The sequence below is a fragment of the Gallus gallus genome, chromosome 25 (genome assembly GCF_016699485.2).
Source record: "Gallus gallus isolate bGalGal1 chromosome 25, bGalGal1.mat.broiler.GRCg7b, whole genome shotgun sequence".
NCBI lineage: Eukaryota > Metazoa > Chordata > Aves > Galliformes > Phasianidae > Gallus > Gallus gallus.
This window is the reverse complement of record NC_052556.1, coordinates 2,833,621-2,853,886: the sequence shown is the minus strand read 5'-3', so window position 1 is coordinate 2,853,886 and position 20,266 is coordinate 2,833,621. Positions and strand designations below refer to the sequence as shown.

At 62.8% G+C, this 20,266-nt stretch overlaps 3 protein-coding genes across 7 annotated transcripts; all 3 read left to right on the top strand.

The window, feature by feature from the left end:
- Positions 1-5,477: 5,477 nt before the first annotated feature.
- On the top strand, positions 5,478-7,541 carry LOC121107546 (S100 calcium binding protein A10). Of its 3 annotated transcripts, none has more exons than XM_040652448.2 (3): positions 5,478-5,540; positions 6,985-7,133; positions 7,342-7,541. In XM_040652448.2, the coding sequence occupies exons 2-3, from the start codon at positions 7,002-7,004 to the stop codon at positions 7,501-7,503; spliced, it is 294 nt and encodes a 97-aa protein (XP_040508382.1). In that variant the 5' UTR covers positions 5,478-5,540; positions 6,985-7,001; the 3' UTR covers positions 7,504-7,541. The 3 variants fall into 3 exon arrangements, with proteins under 3 accessions (XP_040508382.1, XP_046760021.1, XP_040508383.1); XM_046904065.1 differs by having other exon boundaries at positions 6,937-7,133; XM_040652449.2 differs by having other exon boundaries at positions 6,909-7,133.
- A 424-nt stretch (positions 7,542-7,965) lies between these two features.
- Positions 7,966-10,909, top strand: LOC121107543 (acyl-coenzyme A thioesterase THEM4-like). 3 transcript variants are annotated; one of them, XM_046904061.1, is made up of 6 exons: positions 7,966-7,997; positions 9,400-9,529; positions 9,919-10,087; positions 10,155-10,268; positions 10,475-10,599; positions 10,774-10,909. In XM_046904061.1, the coding sequence occupies exons 1-6, from the start codon at positions 7,977-7,979 to the stop codon at positions 10,824-10,826; spliced, it is 612 nt and encodes a 203-aa protein (XP_046760017.1). In that variant the 5' UTR covers positions 7,966-7,976; the 3' UTR covers positions 10,827-10,909. The 3 variants fall into 3 exon arrangements, with proteins under 3 accessions (XP_046760017.1, XP_040508377.1, XP_040508378.1); XM_040652443.2 differs by lacking the exon at positions 7,966-7,997 and adding an exon at positions 8,368-8,671 and having other exon boundaries at positions 9,376-9,529; XM_040652444.2 differs by lacking the exons at positions 7,966-7,997; positions 10,155-10,268 and adding an exon at positions 8,368-8,671 and having other exon boundaries at positions 9,376-9,529.
- Positions 10,910-12,062: 1,153 nt separating this feature from the next.
- Positions 12,063-20,265, top strand: LOC121107540 (RAR related orphan receptor C). The gene is made up of 10 exons (XM_040652430.2): positions 12,063-12,101; positions 16,405-16,490; positions 16,595-16,736; positions 17,263-17,586; positions 17,858-17,979; positions 18,199-18,331; positions 18,709-18,816; positions 18,893-19,003; positions 19,428-19,537; positions 19,957-20,265. The coding sequence occupies exons 1-10, from the start codon at positions 12,095-12,097 to the stop codon at positions 20,110-20,112; spliced, it is 1,299 nt and encodes a 432-aa protein (XP_040508364.2). The 5' UTR covers positions 12,063-12,094; the 3' UTR covers positions 20,113-20,265.
- Position 20,266: the final 1 nt, after the last annotated feature.

Sequence of the window (20,266 nt, the reverse complement as noted above, 5' to 3'; positions counted from 1 at the left end):
AGCCATGCAATGGCACCCCAACACTTTAGGATGTATTGCTGCACAGTCCAGCCTCTCCGCACAGGGCAGCCACACACTAATTGTGGCACGGCTGCACTCTGAGGTGTGTCCTCATGAGCTCCATGCTCCCAAGGGCAGCTCTCCACACAGGAGTCAGGATCCCAGGTTGAATCCCTGCTGCAGAGAGGCAGGATGAGAAGTGCATGCAGTGACAGCCGCTGCAAAACTGCCTCTGATGCAGCACTGACTGCTCCCATCAGGAAGAGAACATCATGCAACTTCCCCCCCCGGGTTGGTCTCACCCCACAGTGCCCCAAAGGTTCCTGATAGACACAGACAGAAAAGGGGCAGGAAATCCAAATCTACCACTGAGCTCCTGTGCAGCCTGGTGGCTCCCAGAGAGACAAGATTCCTCCAAGCTTTGCAAAACCTTTGAGTGCAGAGGTTATGAAGCTGTCACAAACTCTAATTGGTGTTTTCGCTGTTTCACTGCTGCTGTTGGGTTTTGCAACCTGACCTATAAATACTCTGGCACTGGGAAGCAGGCACAGGTGAGCTGCAGCTCTCTATGAAATCCTGCCTAGAAACGCCAAGCTTGTTTCAGCCCACACCTCCCCTCCTGGCAGGGAAGGCACAAACCTCGGTCCACGCAAAAACTGGGGAGGGGGAAGTGCCCAAATCCCAAGCAGCTTCAGCAGCAATCCCATTCTCCTGATTTGTTTCTGGGACTTCGTTTTTAGAGCAAACTTCAAACCGTTCCCTGGGAATCACTCGTTTTTCTGTTGCTGGGGTCGGGAAGGGCCGAATTGTTTCAAAGCCAAAGCCGAAATTAAGCAGATGCTGTCTTTGGGTTATTTAACACCGGTCACCTGGGAAATGCATCGCATTTCTTTTTCCAGAAAAAGAAAAAAAGTGGTTCTATGTCACACTGCTTAGACTGAAGGAGGAGAGATTCAGCAGAAAAAGCCTCATTCTGAGTGGGGAGTCCCAAGGGGCAGCTCCTTACAGCTGCCCCACCCAAAACCGCAGTGTGTTGTCACATTTGTTTTCAAACCAGGAATTCTAGGAGCCACGACTTGGAAGAGATCCCTCCCTGCCTCCCCTCCCACCTCACACCCACAGGACAGGCATCCGGGGCTGCAAGAAACCTCAAATCCTCCCAAGGAGAGGTGCCCAGCAGTGAGGCCTGAGACAGCTTCTGGGGGGCAGCAACTCGAGGTCACCTCTCAGCAAAGAGGTGTGGGGTCTCAGTTCCACGCACCTCTGCTGCTTTGGGGATGGTTCACCCCACGGAGCCACTTGGGGAGCAAACAGATGTGCATGCTGCACGCCGATGTTGTCCCCAGGAACCGGCCCACACACACCATGCAGGCAGAAGGAGGCTGTCAAGCATGGAAGATCATTAAAATAATTTGTGGTGAACAGGAAAAACAAGCTCCTGGTGCCTACAATGCACTCTGCAGTCGCTCACCCCAAGCCTGGCTTGTCCATCCTCTTGTTCACCCCGCGGATTTCAGGGAAGTTAATGCCCTGCCACAAAAACCACCTCTCAGCACTGTAGCCTTGCAAAAGTCATGCAGGGAAAAGCAATAAAAATCAGTTCCCCAAAGGAGTTTTGCTGGAGGTAATACCACAGCATCACAGCTTCCTGTGTCTCATCATGGTGGCACTGCGAGCGGAGGCGAATGGGAACAGCTGGCAGGGCATGTGGATGGGGTCGGAGCTGCTCCTCCCTGCGAGGTGCAGACACCTTTGGAAGATCTGTGGCTGGAAACAAAGCGGGCTGCCCCCAGCTCCCAGCTCTGCCTGCCCCAAAGCAACCCAGCAGCCCATTCCTGCATGTGTCCAACGTTGCACTGCCCCAAACAGCAGCAGGAGGGCAGGCAGTGAGCTGGCAAAGCAGCTCCAGGATAATGCCTGTCAATGAGGATCCCAGATTGGATGGGACCCACAGGGGGTCAACTCCAAGGTTCAACTCCGAATGGAATTAGGAAAACGCAGACAATCACAGCTCCTGATAAACCAAGCGGAGAGGAGACCGAGTCACGGCCACTCTCTCTGTGGGTTTTCTCACCTCTACCCCACAGCATTCTGCATCCACATCAGGAGAGCGAGCCTAAGCCTATCTGCGGGTCTTTAAATGATCCCAAAACCACAGCTCCAAAACTACAGCAAGCAGAATGGGTCCCAGCCCCACGCAGAACTGCAGTCACACCGCCCTCACTGCGAGTGTTACTGGAGGGCCACCAAAACCACAGCCCCACTCCAGGTCACAGGGCTCGCTGTCAGCATCACTGCTTGGGGAAGAACTGATTTTAGATTGTTTTACTGTAATTAAATCCCCCTAAGCATAAGCAGTGATGCGAGGAATGCTGGAGAAGTGACAGCCATAGGATTTCACGCACTGCTGCAGCACAGGGCTGCTGGGACTACACAACGTCACAGTGCTCCGTGTGTCCCCAGGATGGGAACAGACCCCCACAGCAAAGCAGACCCTGAGGGAGGGACCAATGCTTAAGGTGAGGCCAGGCCTGAGGGAGGGAAGGACCTCAAAGGAGAGGCACTAAAGGCTCAGCATGGCATGCATGACCATAGCACAGAGCAGAAGGGGTGGAACCACTTGGAACTGACATGGGCAAAGTCTGGGACAGCTGACATCTGGAAGGCACAGCCCCTGCACACGCAGTCATTTCAGGCAGAATTGAAACCAGAACCACGTGGAAAGAACCAGAACATTCACTTTTTTTAACCCCCTTTTTGGGGGGGGGGAACGAAGCCCCACGAGCACACAGTGGCATGCAACAGCTTCAGCCATGGAAACCTGAGCTGGAGCTAGAACCTGGCTCACATCCAGGCACCTCAAACTGACCAATTCTGGCATTTCTATCAGCAAAAACACAATGGGTCTGGAGGAGCCTCTTCCAGGCTTCTCCCACCCTCCCCAAACTTCACACCCAGACCCACAGCCACAGGTGCCCAATGTCAAGGACCAAGAAAAGAATCTTCTGGACAGGACGTGACACCCAACACCATCATTCTGTGCAGCTGAGGGATGGGTGACTCATGGGCTCATTAAGAAATTAAACCCGTGCACGAAAACCAACCTTAATGAGGAGCTCCTCTGCTCTGCGTGTATCTGCTCCGATGTGAATCCAAGCACGGATCTCTCTGAAGTCCCCTATCCCCTTTTCTCCCAGTTTTCTTCAACACAGTGCCCCAGCAGGGTCACCTATAGCCCTACAGCGTGGCTCACGTATGGCTCTTGTCACAGGAAGCCACACTTCCAGCGTTGGTGGCTCTCTCGCCACGGTGGACTTTCCAGAAGCCACCAAACAGTCTTTTTGTATTTTTTAAGCAACTCCAACACCCAAACTTTTTTTTTTTCTTTTTCTTTTTTTTAAATCCGTACTTCACTCTATAATAATTTATTGATGTCCTGTATCAACCCTGTGCTCCTCACGCTGCTCCTTCGGACACCTTCTCAATCCCAAATCCCCATTCCTCCCTCAGCAGCACAACCAAGTGAGGGGCAGGCAGCTTTAAACCTGTTTGTTCCCCAAGAGCTCCTCCAGAAAATTGGTTTTGCTCACAAAATTTGCAAACCCCCTCCCCCCCCCAAAAAAAAGAAGAAGAGGAAAAAAAAGGTCAACAAAAGGGATTCCGAAGGGGACTACAGGCCTAGAGCCAGGCTCACGCCGTCCCCACAGCCCTCAATGCCCTCCTCCGGCGCCCTTCTACCTGCAGAGGGGCCCCCTCGAGAACTCAGCCCTAAAAGAGAGCTCTGCGCCTCCCTAACAGCGACCCCCAGGCACCCCAACGGGGCTGAGCGGCGTCCGCAGACCCACTACGTCTAACCTCGTCCCGCCCTGTACCTCAGTTTCACCCCGAGGCCTCAGCCCCTCCCACAGACCCCGCGGCCGCCTCACGACGCAGCTCCGAGGGCCGGGCCCCGTTAGGCCCCCATCCCCCGGGCACCCGGCCGACGCTTCTCGAGCGCTGCCTCCCACCGCAACAGGGCTGTGCTGAGCGGAGAGGCGGCCCAGGTAACGCCGAGGCTCCCCCTAGGCCGCCCCCGCCATGCCCAGCCCCGCGCTCCCTCCCCTCACGGCCGGGCCTCGCTCGGCGCCGCCATGTTGGCTCCGTCCGCTCCTCTCCCCGCTTGCAGGCGGCTGACGGAGCGACGTCACTTCCGGCGCGACGTCACATCCCTGTCTCCCCTCCCTCCTCAATCCCCGCCCACATCCGGGCCACGCTCATCTCGCTGCCTTCAGGCCCATAGGGACAGACGGGCAACGCGGAGCCATATTGGATGAGGGCAAGCGGGCGGGCACATCCGGAGCACGGGGCGTTGACTTCATCGCTATTTCAGAGCATTGTGGTGCTGCCGCCATATTGGGTGAGGGCAGAAGGGGGTGTGAGGAGGCGCCGCCATCTTGAGTGGGGACGGAGGAACAGAGAGGGGACAGCGAAGGGATAGGAGGGGATCACGGGGGTAACGGGAGGGGAGAGTCTTAGTTTTGGGGGAGGCCTTTGGGGTATGGGGGTGAGATGTGGGAAATGGGGGACCATTTGGGGTAGGGGATAGGCAAGGGGTGGCCCTGGGGGTAGGGTGGGGGCTGAGAACTGGGAGGGCACCACAGGGGCCCCATCTCACTTCAGGGCCTTATTTATTGGGGGGGGTTAGGGCAACCCCCCAGTAATTAGCTCTTCTAATTGCCCCACGCGCTGCGTGGGCAGCTGATGGCAGAGTGCCTGCTGGGTGCTGCCAGGCACCAGGTGCAATTAGCGGTAACGAAGGGCACGTGCAGCCTCACTGGGGAAAGAAGCTGTCCCCAAAGAGATTGGCACTGTTCTCAGTGGTGTCACTGTCCCCAGGGGTGGCCCTGCCCCAAAGAGAGCCATGTTCCCCTGTGCAGCCCTGTCCCTGTGCGTGACTGTCCCTACAGGTGACCCTGTCCCCAGGTGTGGTCCTGTCCTCAAAGATGGCTCTGCACACAAGTGTGGCCGAGTCCCCAGAGACAGCCACGTCTCCAAGTGTAGCTCTGTCCCCAAAAAGGGTGGCCATGTCCCCAAAGAAAGCCATGTCCCTAAGTACGTTCCTGTCCCCAAAGGTGTCTTTGACCCAAAGGATGGCTCTCTCCCCAAGAGTGGCCACAGCCTCTGAGGTGGTCCTGTCTCCACGTGTGGCCCTGTCCCCAGGGTTAGGGCCACATCCCTGAGCTGGGCCCCTAAGTGTGGCCCTAACCCTGGGGATGGCCCTGTACCCAAAGGTGGCCTTGTCCCCAAGGATAGTTCTGTCCAGAGGTGTCCCCTTCCCCAGTGCTGTTCCCATCCCCAGGACTGCCATGAGGAGCGACGTGCGTTCAAGTGACACACTGGGGGGGCCGGGCAGGAAGGGGTTAAGGCGGAGCGCTGCGGGCGGGTGTGACTGAGTCAGCCCCGGGCCCCCCCCGGGTCCCCCCCCCCGGGGCTGTCCCGCCCCCTCCGTGCCTATCCCGGGCGGTGCCACCACTCCGCAGTGCCCCGATCTGCGCCGCGCGGTGAGTACCGACACCCCCCCCCCCGGACCGACGGGGTCTCCCTGGCCCTACATCCCCCAGTGCGCCTCCCCATAGGACCCCCACCTCATTTGGGCCCCCCTCCCTTGGAACCCAGACCCCCAAGGCATTGACCCACCTTGGGTGAGGACCCCCTCTTATAGAGGACCTCCCTACACATTTAGAGAGGACCCCCATTCATAGAGGATACCCCCATCCCGCCCCCTCCATAGGAGTAACCCTACTCCATCATAATCTCCATCCAGACAGCGGGGGGTCCCATCCTGCACCCCCTCTTAGAAAGGCCCGGCTCTCTCCCTCCCCCGCCCCCCATCACCCCATAAAGTTTGGGGTCCCCCTCATTCCCTCGCCCTTCACTCCATAAACTCTGAGGGCTCTTCATGCCCCGCACATCGCCTCATCAAGTTTGCCTCCCCCCCATACGCTCTTCCATCACCCCATAAACTTTAGGATCCCCCCCGAGATGCTGCAGCTTTTTTTTTTTGGGGGGGGGGGGGGGGGAAGGGAGTTCGATGCAAAGGGTGGGACTCCCCCATTATTTTCCCCTTGGGCTGGGACCCCCTCCCCATTTTTCCCCTTTTCTCTCCCCCCATTATTTTCCCCTTTGCACGCACAGAGGAGTGGTCCCCAAAATTAAACTGTGTTCCCCCCCCTCCCCAAAGCACCAAAGCTGAGCCGGAGGGACACCCCAATGCCTCACCCCCAGGGTGGAGTCTCCCTTCCTGAAATGGAGTCGGGGGGGCATAGGGGGGAGCAGCTTTGGGATGTGCCCCCCTCCCCACGGTTGTGGGGAATCCAGGAGGGGCCCCACCCTGGGAGGAGGCACCATGACTCAGTGTGCCCAGGGCGGGGGGGTCCCGAGGGTGTCCCATAGGGAAGACCGGGGCGGGGCGGGGCGGGGCGGGGGCGGGGTGGGGTGGGGGGGGGGTCAGAGGAGGGACACCGCAGCACATCGCGCTCCGCCCCGGCCCCGCCTCGCGGCCGTTGCCCGGAGCTGAGTCACCGCGATGGGACAGAGGGCGCGGGGCGGGTGCTGAGCCCCACACACCCCACAGAGACCCTCCAGAGCCTCACGCCCCACAGAGACGCTCAGGAGCCCCACAAATCCCCTCTGACCCTGCGTCCCCCCGAACCCCATGCACCCCACATAGACCTGCAGGCCCCACGGAGCTCTTCCAGCCCCATAGACCCCACTAAACAGACTCCAATGAGACCCAGAGACCCCACTGCACCCTTCCAACTCTGCAGACCCCACTGGACCCCTCTGATCCCACTGGACCTCACACACCTTTTGACCCCACAGGCCTCACTGACTCACATAGGTCCCACTGTACCCTTCTGACCCCACAGACCCCACTGAGATCCTCTGACCTCACAGGACCCCGGTAGCCCCCACGGACCCCACTAAGCCATTCTGACCCCACAGACCCCACAGCCGCCACCATGCCGTCCCAGATGGAGCACGCCATGGAGACGCTGATGTTCACCTTCCACAAATACGCGGGTGACAAGAACTACCTGAGCAAGGAGGACCTGCGTGCGCTGATGGAGAAGGAGTTCCCCGGATTCCTGGAGGTGAGGGGTTGGACTGTGGGGTCACACCCACCCCACAGCCCTATAACTGCTGGATTCCTTGAGGTGGTAGGGGACAGAACAGGGTCACACCTACCCCATGGTCATAAAACCTGGAGGGGGGTGGGGTGGGGGGGGGGCACAGCGGGGTCACACCTACCCCGCTGCCCTATAAGCACACCGTGAGGCACTGACCTGCTTCTGCCCCCAGAACCAGCGCGACCCTATGGCGCTGGATAAGATCATGAAGGACCTGGACCAGTGCCGGGATGGCAAAGTGGGCTTCCAGAGCTTCTTCTCACTGGTGGCTGGACTGACCATCGCCTGCAATGACTACTTCGTGGTGCACATGAAGCAGAAGGGGCGGAAGTGAGAGAAGGCCCCACAGCCCCAATAAAGTGTTTTATATGACTCTGCTGTGGCCTCTGCCTTGGGGTGGGTCCCCTCAGGTCCTCATCACTAGGGGGTTCCCATCCCCATATCCCTATCAGCACCAAGTCCCCATCACCACGGGGTTCTCATCCCTAAAGCCCTTTCACTGTGGGGCTCCCAGCCCCATATCCCCGTCCCTGTGGGGTCCCCATCACCCCATGTCCACACCTTTGTGCTTCCATCATTATGGGATCCCTGTTTCCATGTCCCTGCGGTCCCCATCACCGTGCAGTCCTCTCATTCTTGTCCCCATCGTTCTGGGGTGCCCATCTTTGTGTCCCAGTCCCCCCATCCCTGTCGCTGCGAGGTCCCCGTCCCCATATCCTCCCCGTGGGGTTCCCATCTCCACGTCCCCATCAACGCAGGCTCACCTGAGGAGCCTACAGGGGCCGCTTGGGGGCAGTATGGCGCTGTATGGAGGCTGCGCGAGTCTCCGTAAGGACTGCGCGGCGGTACAGGGCGGCGTGGGCCCGTGCAGTGGTTTATAGGGAGGTGTGGGGCTGTATGGGGATCTGCAGCGTTCCGTAGGGGATGTGTAGGGTGGCACAGGGCGGTGTAAAGGAGCCCATCGGGGGCCCTGGGGGCAGCGCGGGGCTGAACGGGGCTCCGTGGCGTCTCATAGAGTTCGGTGCCGTGCGGGGCTGTACGGTGCTCCACGGAGGCTCTGCGGGGCCCTACGGGGTTCTGTGGGGCCCTACGGGGCCCTGAGGGTCCCCGCGCGCCCTGCGGGGCGGGGCCGAACCCCGCGCTCCCCGGAAGCGGCCTAACGGCGGCTCCGCCCCCACCGCCGCCCGCGGGCGCCTCCAGCGCTGTGACGGCGTCGCGGTTCGCAGCACCGCGGTAGGGGCGGGGCGGGGCGGGGGGCGCCGGGGGGCGCAGCGGCGCGCGGAGATCTCCGACCTCGGGGCCCGGCGCGTCGTCGTGACGTCATCGCGGCGCGACAGCGGCGAGGAGCGGGGTCACGCGGGGGCGGAGTGACGTCAGCGCCGGAGTGACGTCGTCGCGGGAGTTGCGTCATCTCGGTGACGTCACCTCGCGCCATGTGGCGGAGCTGCGGGGCGGGGGCGCGCGCGGCGGTGGCCCACGGGTTGGGCCGCGCCCCCCCCACGGTGAGTGCGGGGCGGGGGGACATCAGAGGGACGCGGGGACAGACGGCGGTGGCGTCGGGCAGCGGCACGGGGGGACATCGGGTGGGGAAACGGGGACACGGAGCGGGGACGCGGGGACATGGGGTGAGCGCGTGGGGACATGGAGCAGTGACACGGGGACAGCGTGGGGCGGGACATGAGGACATCAGGAGGCAACACGGAGATGCCAGGCAGTGACATGGGGACACGGGGCGGTGACACGGGGATATTGCTTGGTGACATGAGGACATTGGCTGATGACATGGGGACGAGGGGAGGAGACAGAGGGACATGGGGCAGTGACATGGGGGTAGGGGGTGGGGACACGAGGACACAGGGCACTCCAGGGCGGTGACAGGCCCAGGCACGCTGCGGGTGTTGTGACATGTGGGGGTGACATGGCATAAATGTCCCAGCCCTGGGAACCTGGTGACACAAGAGGGCCGCTGATGGGAGGCAGGGGTGGGAGGGGACAGAGAGGGCTGGGACCGGTGATCCAAACCCTAAATGTCCCCAGTGGTGACAGTGTCCCACAGCTGCGCCACCAAAGCCCCGGTGTCACCACCGCTGTCCCTGTCCCCACACCACATGGTGCCACCGCAGCCCCACATCCCACCGCCACGACCGACTGTGTCCCCACCGCCCCGCTGACCCCATCCCCTGTGTGCTGCTGTGTGTCCCCGCAGGCGCTGTGCTCGGTGTCCCCGCAGGACTTGGCTGTCCCCAACACCGGGTGGAGCGCGGCCATGTGTGAGCAGTTCCAGCGTCTGCTGCGCCGCGCTGCCGACGGCTCCTGGCGCCGCATCCCCTCCTACCGCCGTGGCCTCGACTACCTCCCAGGTGACCACGATTGTCCTTTGTGCTGTGTCACCCGCGCCATGTCGTCAGCGCTGTGTCATCGATGCAGTGGCACCGACACCGTGTCACCAACGTGGTGTCACCCGCACCACGCCAACAGCAATGTCACCAACACTGTGACGCTGACAACGTCACCCACACTGCCACCAACGCAGTGTCACCCGCACTGTGTCAACCACAGTGTCACCAACACCATGACACTGTCGTGGTGTCGCTGCGTCACCAATGCAGTGTCAGCCACACCGCGTCACCCATGCCACGTCACTGACACTGCGTTACCCGCACTGCATCGTCCACATTGTGTCACCAACGCTGTGTTACCCCCACCGCGTCACCCACATTGCGTCACCAACACCGTGTCCCGTTGGCAGAGGTGGTGCAGATGGCGGTGGGGGTGGTGACGAGGCCGGGGCCGCGGCTGTTCCTGCGCAGCGTGGATGAGGAGGGCGCTGGCTTTGAGTATGCCATCTTCCTGCACGCCTCTGGACATCGCACGCAGTGCCTGTGCCAGCTGGGACCCTACCTGGAGGGCCACCACGGGTAGGTGAGGCCGCGTCCCCATCCCCGTCCTCGCCCCTGTCCCCGTGTGCTCACCGTGTCCCCACAGCTTCGCGCACGGTGGTGCCATCGCCACCCTCATTGACAGCACAGTGGGGACGTGCGCGCTGGCAGTGGCCAAAGCCTCGGTGATGACGGCCAAGCTGAGCATCAGCTACCTGGCGTGAGTGTCACTGCATGGGGACATCGCTCCACAGTGTCCCCATGCTGCGGGGGATGCTGCGTCATTGTCCCCCCTCCCTGTCCTCATCCCCGTCCCCATCCCTGTCCTTGTCCCCATCCCCGGCTGTCCTTACCCCACTCCTCTTTCTGCCGCCGTCCCCATCTCTGTTCCCAGCCCCACGCCGTTGTCCCCTCCTTGTCCTTCAGCCCCGTGCCAGTGGGTGCCGTGGTGGTGGCCGACAGCCGCATGGAGCGGCACGAGGGACGCAAGATCTTCCTGTCCTGCCACGTGCGTGACACCAAACGGGACACGCTGTACGCCGAGGCCACCGGTGAGGACATGTGGTGCTGCGGGGACGGGGCTGGGGACACTGAGACCATCCCACAGAACTGTGCCTCTGGGTGACACGGGGGCTCCCCACAGCACGTGGCACTTCGCAGGGGGCACTGCGACCCCACCGCCACGTCGTCACACGGTGTCACCATCACTGCTCTTTCTCTTCCAGCACTCTTCATCCAGGTGGAGGACACCAAGCCCCCCCCGGCCGCCTCTCTCTAGTGGTGACGCTGTAACGCTGGAGGGGGGTGGCAGCGGGGCGTCCCTGTGTCACCTCCTGGGATCAGAGCCTGGCACTGCAGTGACATCGGTGTCCTGTGGTGCTTTTTTGGGGTTCCGCTGCGCCTGGGGGTGGCGTCCCCATGGGGTCTGTCCCCGTCCTCATTCCCATCCCTGTCCCTATTCCCATTTTAGTCCCCTGTCCCCATCCCCGTCCCCATTCCCACCACCCTCTCTGCCTTTGTCCCATCTCTGTCCCCAGCTCCAGCCCCGTCCCCGCGCGCGGCAGGAAGGGACGCGGTGAGGGGGAGGTCCGAATGTGTGGGCGGGGCGAAGGGAACGGGGCGGAGTTGGGGGAACGGCTGTGGCTGAATGGGGGGGGGGGGGGGGTGACGAGTGGGTGGGGCCATGGGATGGGCGGGGCCATGGGGTAGGTGGGGTCGCCCCTCCCTCCCCCCGCCCCCCCCCCCCCCTCGAATCTGACCATGTCCTGGGGATGTGGGGACCTGGGGACACAGGGATATGGGACATGGGGGTACAGGGGGGAACAAGAGGATACGGGGACACAGCCACAACCACACAGCACACAGGCACCCCTAAGGCTGTGCCCTCCCATCCCACCCATTGGGGTCCCTGGGGGAGCTCACCCATGGCTGTGCCTCATGGCGAACCCCACGGTTGCCCCATTACTGACCCCATGGCCTCATGGCTTCCCTGTAGCTGACCGCATGGCTGGCCCCATTGCCAGCCCTGTACCTGACCCTATGCCCTATAGCTTGCCCCACTGCCAGCCCTATAGCCGCCCCACAGGCACTGGGGAGGCTGTGGGTCCCATTGGTGCCCCCACCCCCGCACACTGGGGGACTGCAGAGCCCACATGTGGGGGTCCAACCCCCCTTCTGCCACCACCCCCCCATGGATCCCATCCCCCCCCATAGCTCTGCCCCATAGCCTCCCACATAGCCCCCGACAGCTTGGTGACCCCTTACCTCCAAGGCCTGCAGGCCCCACCCCATGACACCGTGGAGTCAGCAGGGGGGCATCGTGGGGTCAGCGGGGTCACACGGGAGGGGGGGGTCACTCCACCTCCCCCCCCCAGTTCCGTGCCTCAGTTCCCCCCCCCCCCCACGTGTCGCCGTGGAAAGTCGGAAATTTCCAGTGCGTGGGGCCGGGGGGGGCAGGATGCCGGGGGGAGGGGGGGGGGGCAGGATGCCGGGGGGGCCCCGCGCCCTTATAACGCCCGGCCGCACCGCCGCACCCCACAGACCGCCATGCGAGGTACGGGGCAGGCATGCAAGGGGAGGGGGTGTGCAAGGGGTGGGGGGGGGTGTGCAAGGGGCTGTGGGCACGCAAGGAGCTTGCTAGGTGGGGGAGAGGGAGTGCAAATGGGCAGGGTGGGACACGTGGTGGGTGGGAGCATGCATTGGATGGGCAGGAGTGTGCAAGGGGTGTGTGAGTGTATGTGCAAGTGTGCACTGGTGTAAGTGCAAGCAGGGGGTGTGTGCAGTCCTGCAGGACTGAGGGTGAGTGTGCAAGGTGCAGCTGCTGCAGGTGTACATGGTCTGAGTGTGCAACATGTGGGGAGTACACCCATCTATGCAAGTGTGGGAGTGTGCAAGGATTTGTGCAAGTGAGCAAGCAGCGGCTGCTGGTGAGCACAGAGGTGTGTACGTGCTGTCCTGCAGGAGTGAGCGTGAGTGTGCAATGTGCAGCTGCTATGTGTGTACACTGTGAGTGTGTAAGGTGGGGAGAGCATCTGTGTGTGGGAGTGTGCAAGGGTTTATGCAAGTGTACAAGCAGCGGTGGATCAGGAGAGTGGAGGTGTGTGTGTGCAGGCTTACAGGAGTAAGGATGATCGTGCAAAATGTGGCTGATGTGCATGTGCACAGTGTGAGTGTGCCACGTGTGTGTCTCTGCAAGTGTGGGAGCATGCTGGTGTGTGTGTAAATGTGTAAGTGTGCAAGCAGTTGGTGCTGCTGAGCATAGAGGTGTGTGCGTCCAGTCCTGCAGGAGTGAGAATGAGTGTGCAGTGTATGGCTGCTGTGCATGTGCGCAGATTGAGTGTACAACATTTGGGCTGTGTGCGTATGTGTGCAAGTGTGGGAGTGTGCAAGGGGCCACGCAGGTGTGCAAGCAGTGTGTGTCGGTGAGCACAAATCTGTGTGGGTGCGATCCGACAGCTCTGGGTGTGCAAGGCGCATGGCACACTGTGCTCTGTGCAGTGTGCACAAGTGCACAGCACTGTGCACGGCACGTGCGTGTGCAAGGCTGGTGGTGCACCCTGTCTCTGCTCTCCCCCCCCCCCCCCCGGCCCTCTCTGCCCCCCGCGGTGCCCCCGCACAGCTCTGGGGCCCTCAGATGTGGTCGGGGCCGGCGCAGGTGGCGGGGATGGGGACACGCAGGTGGCACCACGCAGCAGCCGCCGTCTGTCTCTGTGCTGTGTCACTGTCACCACCGCCGTCCCCACTCCGTTGGCATTCGGGTGCCCTCGTCCCCATGTCCCCATGTCCCCATCGCTGTCCCCATGTCCCCATGATGTCCACATTACCCCCATGTCCCATTGATGTCCCCCTGTCCCTACATCCCCATGTCCCCATCCCCACTAATGTCTCCGTATCCCCCCGTGTCCCCATGCCCCCTGTCCCGTTATCCCCACTAATGTCCCCATGTCCGCATATCCTCCTGTCCCCATTGCTGTCCCTGTGTCCCCACGGGTGGCCCCATGCCGGGGCTCCCACACCGCAGCCGCCCCCACGCTGTGTCTCAGAGAGGACCCCACTGTCAGCGCTGTCACCGGTGGTGGTGATGGTGCCACCACAGTGGGGACACTGCGGTCCGATCCATGACGTGGTGGGAGCAGGGGGTCCTGTGGTGCCACTTCCTCACTGCATCATGGCGTGCTGGGACGTGTTGTCCCATGGCATGGCATGTAATCCCGTGTCCTGATGTGTTGTCCCATTTTGTGATGTGTCATCTCGTGCTTTTACATGTCATGACATGTTGTCCCACGTTCTGACATGTCCTGACGTGTTATCCCGTGTCCTAACATGTTGTCGATGTCACAACATGTTGTCCTGTGTCATGGCGTGTCGTCCCTTGTCCTGGCATGCTGTCCCGTGCTGTGATGTCTTGTCCCGTGTCTTGACATGTTGTCTCATGTCCTGAGGTGCTGTCTTATGTCATGACATGTTCTCTCATGGCGCATCGCGCCGTGCCCTGCCATGTTGTTGCGTGTCATGCCGTGTTTTGCCATGACGTGCGGGGTGGTGTTGTGGTGCCGGGGTTGGAGCGTGGCTTTGGTGTCACTTCACTGCAAGGTCAGTGGGTGCCTGTGGGGCTTATGGGAGCTGTGGGGTTCCCTGTAGGGCTGAGTGGATTCTATGGGGTTCCTGTGGGATACTTTTAGATCCCCATGAGTGCTATGGGGTCCTAACCGTGCTGAGTGGATTCTATGGGGTCTCCATGGGGGCCGACGGGTGCTATGGGGTCCCTATCGGGCTGAGCAGATGCTGTTGGGTTCCTGTGGGAGCTATGGGGTGTTACTGGGTCCCTATAGGGCTGTGGGGTGCTATGGGGTCCCTGTAGGACTGATGGGGGCTGTTTAGTTTCCTGTGGGGCTGTGGGGTCCCCGTAGAGCTGTGTGGTACTTTTGGGCTCCTTTAGGGCTGCAGGGTGCAGTTGAGTCTCCACAGGACTGATAGGTGCTGTGGGGTCCTTACAGGGCTGAGCGGATTCTGTTGGGTTCCCCGTGGGGCTGCGGGGTGCTGTGGAATCCCTATGGGGCCCACAGGGGCTGTCGGGTCCCCGTGGCAGCGCCGTGGGAGCGCTGGTGCCGCCTGTGGGGTGAGACCTCACCGACCTCTCACTGCTGCTTCCCGGCAGGAGTGGCCCCAAAACGGCCCCGAAACGGAGCGGCGCTTCCCGGCAGCGGCGGCGCGTTGAGTAATGCTGGGCTGAGTCAAACGCCGCATTCCCATCGCCCCGCGTGTGTCTGGGTGTGCGCAGGAGTGCACAGGGACACACGCGTGTGTGTGCACCGGTGTGTGCAAATGCACGCAAGCACGCACATCCCCGTGCAAGGGCGGGAGGTGTGAGTTTACACGAGTGTGCGCGACTTTGTGCGAGCACTGGTGGGTGTGCGCAGCCCTCTGCAAGCGTGCAAGAGCGCGTGCAAGGCACGCAGTGACACTCTGATGGCCCCGGGGCTGGAGCTGCCCCCCATCCCCATGTCCTCTGTTCCCAGTGTCCCCATCCCCGGTGTGCTTCAGTGACCCCACGTTCAGTGTCCCCCACCCCTCTGTCCTCATCCCTGGGCGCCTCCAACCCAAATGTTGTCCCCCCTCCCCGCTGCCCCCTCCCCGAGCGTCCCTCTCCCCATTGCCCCCACCTCGCTACCCTCACCCCGCTGTTCCCTGTTATTCCGCTCTACATTGCCCCCTCCCCACTGTCCCTTCCCTGGTGTCATCCTCCTCCTCATGGCCCCCACCCCGCTGTCCCCCCCCAGCCCCCCACCCGCCGGGTGTCCCCTCCCTGTGCCGGTCCCTTCCTGCCCCCCCCCCAGGGCTGTGTCCCAGTTGTGGCTTTACCGCCGTTCGCTGTGGTTTCGGCGCTGCCGTCACCGCGCCCCCCCAGACCCCAACGCCCTGTGAGGCCCTATGGGGACACGAGGACGTGGGGACAGTGACCCCACAGGGGTGGGGGACACGGGGGGGGGGGGGGGATGTGAAGCCCTCGGGAACTTTTGGGGCCATGGGGGCACAGGAGCTGTAGGTAACGGTGACACGTGAGCCCAGGGGTGACACGTGAGGCAGTGTGGGGACACGTGAGCACACGAGGGAATGTGAACCTATAGGGACCGTGAGAGCCTATAGGGACTGTGTGACCTTATAGGGACTAGGCAACCCCATAAGGACTGCATGAGTCTATAAGGACCGTGGGGTTCTTTAAGACCATGGGAGCCTATAACAGACCATGTAAGACCCTATAAGGGACTGTGGGACCCTGTGAGGATGGTGGGATCTCATATAAGGACTGTGTGAGCCTATAGGGACCGTGCAATCCTATAAGGGACTGTGCGAGCCTATAGGGACTGTGTGAGCCTATGGAAGTTGTGTGAGCCTATAGGAAGTGTGCAATCCTATAGGGACTGTGGAGCTCATATGGGGATCATGCAAACCTGTGGGGACTGTGTGGGCCCATAGGGTCTTGGAGAGCTTGTCTGGGCAGCAGGTGGGCCCGCAGGTGACACGTGAGGTCCTGTGGTGACACGTGGGACACGTGACGTCCCGCAGTCCGTGTGACATCGTGGGCATCACGCGTGGTCCGTGCGGTCCCCGCAGGTGACGTGTGAGGGGACACAGGAACTAGGAGGGTTACACGTGAGCTGTGGGGACACGTGAGGCCACGGGGGATGTGGGATCCTATAAGGGCCCTGCAAGATTCCAGAGGGGCCCTGCGAGCCCATAGGGGTCATGAGATCCCGTAGGGACATTCTGGGGCCAGGAGACTCTGCAGGGGCCCTGTGAGCCCATAGCAGCTGGGGGATCCCAGAGGAGCTGACCCCCAAACCCCCCTCCCTCAGCCCACATCGAGGCGATCCCCTGCAAGATCTGCGGGGACAAATCCTCGGGGATCCACTACGGTGTCATCACCTGTGAGGGCTGCAAGGTGAGCGCTGGGGGGAAGAGCTGGGGGGGGGGAGGGGGGGAGTTGGTAATTGGGGTTGGGGGGGTCTCAGGTGGGTGACCCCAATTCGCCCCCCCTGCTGGTAGGGGTTTTTCCGGCGCAGCCAACAGAGCAGCCTGAGCTACGCCTGCAGCCGCCAGCAGAACTGCCCCATCGACCGCGCCAGCCGCAACCGCTGCCAGCACTGCCGCCTGCAGAAGTGCCTCCGCCTCGGCATGTCCCGCGACGGTCCGTGCCCCCCTCCCCCCCCATACCACTGGGATCGTCCCCGCCGTCTCCCATTGCTGGGTGTATACCTGTAGTGTCAATGGATGCATCCCTCCTTATCGGTGGCTGCACCCCCTATATCACTGGGATCGTCTCCCCGTCACTGGGAGCCCCCCCATATCACTGGGTGTACCCCCCACACCTTACTGGGTGCACCCCTCATCACCGGGTTCCCACCCCCCCCCCCCCCATCTGTAGGTGCACTCCCATATTACGGGATGCCCCCCCATCACTGAGTGCCCCTCAATATCACTGCATGCAGCCCTCGCTAATGGGTCCCCCTGCCACTGGGTGCCCCCATATCCCTGGACACCCCCACAGTAACTCTAGGTGCCGGTGCCCCCATCTCTGGGGGCTCCACGACCCCTTTGGGGACGCCCAGTGATGCTCGGCCTGAAAGCCACACGTGTGTCCTGAGGCGGGCACACACACACACCCATACACATGCGTGAACATGGCTGAACACGCGTGTGCGCCTGCCCCACAGCTGTCAAGTTTGGCCGCATGTCCAAGAAGCAGCGGGACCGGCTGCATGCGGAGGTGCAGCAGCAACTGGAGCAGCAGCAACGGGACCGGGACCGGGACCAGGACTGGGAGCGGGAGCGGGCAGCCCAAGGCACCCCCAGCTTCACCATAGGGCTGCCGGGCTGCCAGGGCCTCCCACTGCCCCCCGGCACCCCGGGGTGCCCCGGTGTCACAGCGGAGGGTGAGCGGAGGGAGATGGCCACGCAGAATGGAGATGAGGACGGTCCTGGTGTGCGCCCCCACCCCGAGGCTGGGAGCATCCTGGAGTCACCCGCATTGGAGATTGGTGAGCGGTGGTGGCACAGGGCTGCGAGCGTCACCCAGGGGTGCCGGGGGGTGGGGGAACCTCACCTGTGTCACCTGCGGGTGCTCCGTGGGTTCAGGACCAGGATCCATCACCCATGGGTGCTCAGCAGTAATGGGGTCTGGCTCCGTCACCCATGGGTGCCGCATCCTGGTGGGACCCGGCTCCATTCGCAGCCGGCAGTGGGACCTGGCACCTTGGGGACCACGTCCTCGGCCCTCCTTTGTCCCCATGTCCCCATGATGTCCCCCAGAGCTGCTCACACAGAGCGTGCTGGCATCGCACCGTGAGACGTGCCAGCTCCGTGCCGAGGAGCTGCAGCTGCGCCGCGGGGAAACCTTCAGCCGGGAGGAGGTCTGCGCCTTCCAGAAAAAGGTGAGCGGAGCATCGCGGGTCCCCACCGGGGGGTGACAGTGCCAGGGGTGGGGCTGGAGAGGTGGCAGTCCCCAGGAGTCCCGTTAAGGATGCATGACAGTGCCAGGGGTCCCAGCGGGGAAGTGACAATCCCTGCGGGCCGCTCTGAGCCCCATGGGGAGCTGACAGCCCCCAGGGACCGCTCTGACCCCACTGGGGATGTGGCCACGGGTGCTGCAGCCGCCGGAGGAGATGTGGCAGCGCTGCGCCTGCCGGCTCACCGAGGCCATCCAGCGCGTGGTGGAGTTTGCCAAGCGGCTGCGCGGCTTCATGGAGCTCTGCCAGAACGACCAGATCGTCCTCCTCAAGGCGGGTACGGGGCTGTGCCCTGTCGTTATCCCCTGTCCCTGCCCCCCTGTCCCCAGCCCCACGGCGATGGGGTGCTCCAGTCCCAGTGGGAGGTGGCAGCCCCTACGGGGTGCTCTGGTTCCCCTGGGGAAGTGGCAGTCCCCAAGGACCACTCTGACCCCGTCGGCGAGGTGGCAGTGCCGAGGGTCCTCCCGGGGAGGTGGCAGTCCCAAAGATGCCCATTTGGGAGGTGACAGCCCCCTGGGGTCCTGGCTGGGGAGGTGGCAGTCCCCAAGGGCCGATGCCACGGGGACACAAGCTCAGCCCCGAGCTGCACTGCGGGGCCCGTCCCTGTCCGTCCCGGTGCCACCGTCGCTGTCCCCATCCCGGTGGCGGTGGCAGGCGCCATGGAGGTGGTGCTGGTGCGCATGTGCCGGGCCTTCAACCCTGACAACCGGACCGTCTTCTTCGAGGGCAAGTACGCTGGCGCTGAGCTCTTCAGGTCGCTGGGTAGGGCTTGGGACGCCGGGGGCGCTGGGGATGCGGGGACGTGTTGTTATGGGACTGCTAACGGGGGTTCCCGCAGGCTGCCCCGAGCTCATCGGTTCCATCTTCGACTTTGCACAGAACCTCTGTGCTCTGCGCTTCTCAGAGGGGGAGGTGGCCCTTTTCAGTGCCATCGTGCTCGTCAATGCTAGTGAGTACCAGCCCTTGTCCCCGCGCGCCCCCCTCGGGGTGTGCCCAAATGGCCCAAGTTCTATCCCAGAGTGGGTGCTGGGTGGTGGGGTTGAGCGTTCCCGTCGTGCACCATCTCCGGTGCCGTCTGGTGAACGTCACCATTGGCAGCCCCGTGTCCCGTCCCCATGGCGGCCCCCTTTCCTGTCCTGTTGTCCCCACTGCCATGTCCATCCCATGGTCACGGTCCTAGTTCTGTTCCCATCTGTGTCCCTGTCACCAGCCCTGCACCAACCTCATCCTGTCCTTGTCCCCATCCTTGGCTGCCCCCGTCCCCACCCTGTCCTGGCCATACCCATCCCTATCCCCAGCTTCATCCTGTCTGTGTCTCCATTCTGTCCCCATCCCCATCCCACCCCAACCTCATGTGCGGTCTCTGTCCTCAGCCCGCCCGTTGCTGCAGGACCCAGGGAAGGTGGCCCGGCTGCAGGGACGCCTGGAGGTGGCCTTCCGGCTGCTGCTGCGCAGGACGCAGCGTGAGGGGCTGCTGGCCAGGGTGGGGACACGGGGGGGCACAGGGCGTGGGGTACTGTGGGGTGCCATGGGGTGGTGGGTGTCACGGGGTGCCATGGAATGTGGAGTGCCATGGGTGTGTCGTGGTTGTTGGGGTGCCTTGGAAGGTGGGCGCCAGAGGTTGTGGGGCCATAGGAGTGCCATTGGGGCGCTGCGGGACGGGAGGCACGGAATGCTTGGGATATGGGGTTTTGTGAGGAGTGGGTTTCCACGGTGACTGAGGTGATGTTGGGGTGCTACGGGACACGGGGTGCCATGGGTGTGCCGTGACCACCGGGGTGCCACGGGACACGGAGCGCGATTGGCGTGTCAGGGCCACTGGGCTGCCGCGGTTGGGCGCCGTCACACCCGTGGCGCTGTGGGGGCGTCCCCGGTGTCCCACACACCGTCTCCCCCCCACAGCTGCCGCCGCTGGGCCGCCTGCGGGCGCTGTGCTCCCAGCACGTGGAGCAGCTGCAGACCTTCCGCCGGCTGCGCCCCGCCGCGCCGCTCGCCGCCTTCCCCCCTCTGTACCGCGAGCTCTTCGCCCCCGAGCCGGAATCCCCCGCCCCCCGCTGAGCCCCGCTCCCCCCGCCCAACGCAGGGGGCACCCGTGGGTGCTGCGCCGCCCTCCGGAGGCTCTGGGGAGGCTCGGCCTCGTCCTGCGTGGGGCCGTCGGCTCCGAGCCCCCCTCCGCTGTCACGGCTGGGAATAAAGGCGTGCTGAAGGGAAC

What these genes read in the sequence shown, in the direction of transcription:
- LOC121107546 (XM_040652448.2), top strand. Translation starts at nt 7,002, where the DNA reads ATGCCGTCCCAGATGGAGCACGCCATGGAGACGCTGATGTTCACCTTC. An exon ending in AGTTCCCCGGATTCCTGGAG is followed by an intron (nt 7,134 to 7,341) that starts GTGAGGGGTTGG and finishes TTCTGCCCCCAG; the next exon opens with AACCAGCGCGACCCTATGGC.
- LOC121107543 (XM_040652443.2), top strand. Translation starts at nt 8,603, where the DNA reads ATGTGGCGGAGCTGCGGGGCGGGGGCGCGCGCGGCGGTGGCCCACGGG. An exon ending in CTGAGCATCAGCTACCTGGC is followed by an intron (nt 10,269 to 10,474) that starts GTGAGTGTCACT and finishes CTTGTCCTTCAG; the next exon opens with CCCCGTGCCAGTGGGTGCCG. An exon ending in GCTGTACGCCGAGGCCACCG is followed by an intron (nt 10,600 to 10,773) that starts GTGAGGACATGT and finishes TTTCTCTTCCAG; the next exon opens with CACTCTTCATCCAGGTGGAG.
- LOC121107540 (XM_040652430.2), top strand. An exon ending in CCTCGGCATGTCCCGCGACG is followed by an intron (nt 16,737 to 17,262) that starts GTCCGTGCCCCC and finishes CCTGCCCCACAG; the next exon opens with CTGTCAAGTTTGGCCGCATG. An exon ending in TCTGCGCCTTCCAGAAAAAG is followed by an intron (nt 17,980 to 18,198) that starts GTGAGCGGAGCA and finishes CGGGTGCTGCAG; the next exon opens with CCGCCGGAGGAGATGTGGCA.